Source organism: Cariama cristata, unplaced genomic scaffold (assembly GCF_000690535.1).
Source record: "Cariama cristata isolate BGI_N322 unplaced genomic scaffold, ASM69053v1 scaffold32463, whole genome shotgun sequence".
NCBI classification, from domain to species: Eukaryota; Metazoa; Chordata; class Aves; order Cariamiformes; family Cariamidae; genus Cariama; species Cariama cristata.
In genome coordinates, this window is record NW_009609488.1 from 2,915 (window position 1) to 5,070 (window position 2,156).

Genomic DNA, 2,156 nt, shown 5'->3' on the forward strand with positions numbered 1-2,156 from the left:
GGGACAGGAGGGTCGAAGTTCTTGAAGGTGATGTTGGCCATTTTGTGGCTCAGCGGAGCGGCGATGACGACGATGTCGTACATGTCCCCCGTCAGCCCCGACGTAGTGTTGTAAGTGATGTGGTAGAGCTTCACCGGCTCCCCTGGGGAGAAGAGCTCGGTTATCCCTCTCCGTGTCTGGAGGCAATCCCATTTGTCCCTCTGACAAACATCAGGCTTTCAAAACGCCATCCCATTTACACTAATTATGCCTTGTCGCGAGCCGAAGCGGCTTCACAAACTAGTACCGGCTCAGCTGCGGGAGTGCTGTGAGCTGAGGCTTTGAGCAGAGCCCAGTTTTCATCTTAAAAGACCAAGAAAGACCCGACCTGTTGGTTCGGCCGGCCAAGAGCTGCAGCCGAGCGGCGACGGAGGCGTCCGACCCCAACTGCCAGAGCGTGCCGTTCCCCTCCCCACCAAAGGGAAAGCAAACCCAACTCACCTGTGGATCTGGGTCTGATTTTGGGCTCTATAGACAAAACCGTACCGGGGATAACTTCAGCTTTGGAGGCATAGATAAGGCCAGTGCAGACAAGTTTGTTCCCCCCTTTGACTGACCAAAGGCCTGATTCCACCCATGCCAGAGAAACAGCACCTAGAGGGAAACCACGATCGTTAGCACGGCTCGTTCGGCCTCATTCTGTAGGGGAGCGCTCGAAACACAAGGAGCACTCGAAACACAAAGTGGAAAATTAGGGGGGGCGAAAAACCATCCCTTTGGGGCACAGAGCTTGCTGAAGGCCAGGGCTAAGCAGGTTGCGTTGGCCAGCGATTTGTCGGCGTAAGGCAGCGACCCAGCCCAGGGAGCAGGAATCCCAACGCCCCTGAAGAGCACAAGACTCGTTGGGAGGTGGGTAACCTATGGAATGCTTACCTACGAAACCATTGATGTCGACGCCTTGCCCGTAATTGAGTCTCATGACCGGAGAAGCCATCTCATTTATGAACTTATGGGAGAAGCCAGCTTTCTGCATGGTTTCATCGATGGTTTGGTTCAGCATCCGGGTGAAATCGTTCCCTCCAAGGGCGTGAAGCAGGCGCTCATTAGTGCTGAAGGCATAGTCGTGCATCTGGTAGCGATAGATCCTTTAACCGGAGACAAGGAAGAGGTGTTCGGTCGCTGTTAATTACCTTTGTTGCCCTCGGAAGCTGTGGAGGATCTCACAGCGCGGCTCCCGAGAGCCTCACAGCCCTTCAGGGGAGCAGCAGGGCTTGTCCTTCCCGCCTAAGTAGACCTGGACCGCTTCATTACTCATTTACTGAGCTTTCCTAACAAAAGCACTTTGTGCACAGTTACGAACTTAATTCTCTTCAGCGTCAGGTGCCAGACCGACGGCACATCCCACACCTAAGGCGCGTTTCCACCGCAGCCTCTCGTTACCGCTGTTGGAAGGTGACAACGCTTATCTCGATCTTCTCCCTTAGGAAAACGATTGGTGATGGAGAGCGGGCAACCAGAGACTCCTTTCTCAATGGCAACGGGATGATTTCACTGATTTTTATCTCTTTTTTTTTTTTTTTTTTTATTTTCTTCCCCCAACTCGGCGGCAGGTTTGGCACTTTTTCCTGCAGCCGCTCTCCCACTTTTTCCCGAGCAGGGGCCCGACGTACCGCATGAACTTGTCCAGGATGTCCTCCACCCACATGTACATGCGGAGGGGGTTGAGCCCGTAGTGCCAGAGGAGCTTGAGCAGGTTGACGACGTACCAGCTGCTCTCCTCGAACACGAACTCCTCCCCGTTATAAATGCCTACGAGGCCGCCGTGTGCTGGGGCCATGGAGAGGCCTCGAGGAAAACAGGTGGGAAAAAAAAAAAAAGTCATTTAATGGAAAGTAGAGCCTGTGTTGAGCTAAAGTCTATTATGCCTCGATTTTACCTTCCCGAGATGACCTAGCTTCGCGTTGATAAGGGTGAGCAATTGGTGATCGGAGCCCCAAGACGCGGAAAGGGGAATCGATTCTTGACCAGGAGCCAGGGAGTTATTTGCGGTGACTTTTGGACCTTTGTGATGGGATTCGTGGTGGGGGTTGTGTGTGTGTGTGTGTGTGTCCCATTTCCATCAGGATACGGATCTCCTTTTGCTGGGGGGGCTGGGGTACCGTAAGGGGGCTAGTGAG

The 2,156-nt window shown here is 53.6% G+C and overlaps 1 protein-coding gene across 1 annotated transcript in view; it reads right to left on the reverse strand.

The window, feature by feature from the left end:
* PCYOX1 (prenylcysteine oxidase 1) overlaps positions 1–1,816 on the reverse strand; it is a 2,322-nt gene extending 506 nt beyond the window's left edge. The window contains 5 exon segments of the mRNA XM_009697552.1: positions 1–2; positions 4–142; positions 481–633; positions 913–1,124; positions 1,650–1,816. The exon segment at positions 1–2 is cut by the window's left edge and continues 506 nt beyond it. Coding sequence (XP_009695854.1) covers positions 1–2; positions 4–142; positions 481–633; positions 913–1,124; positions 1,650–1,816 — 673 coding nt within the window.
* Positions 1,817–2,156: the final 340 nt, after the last annotated feature.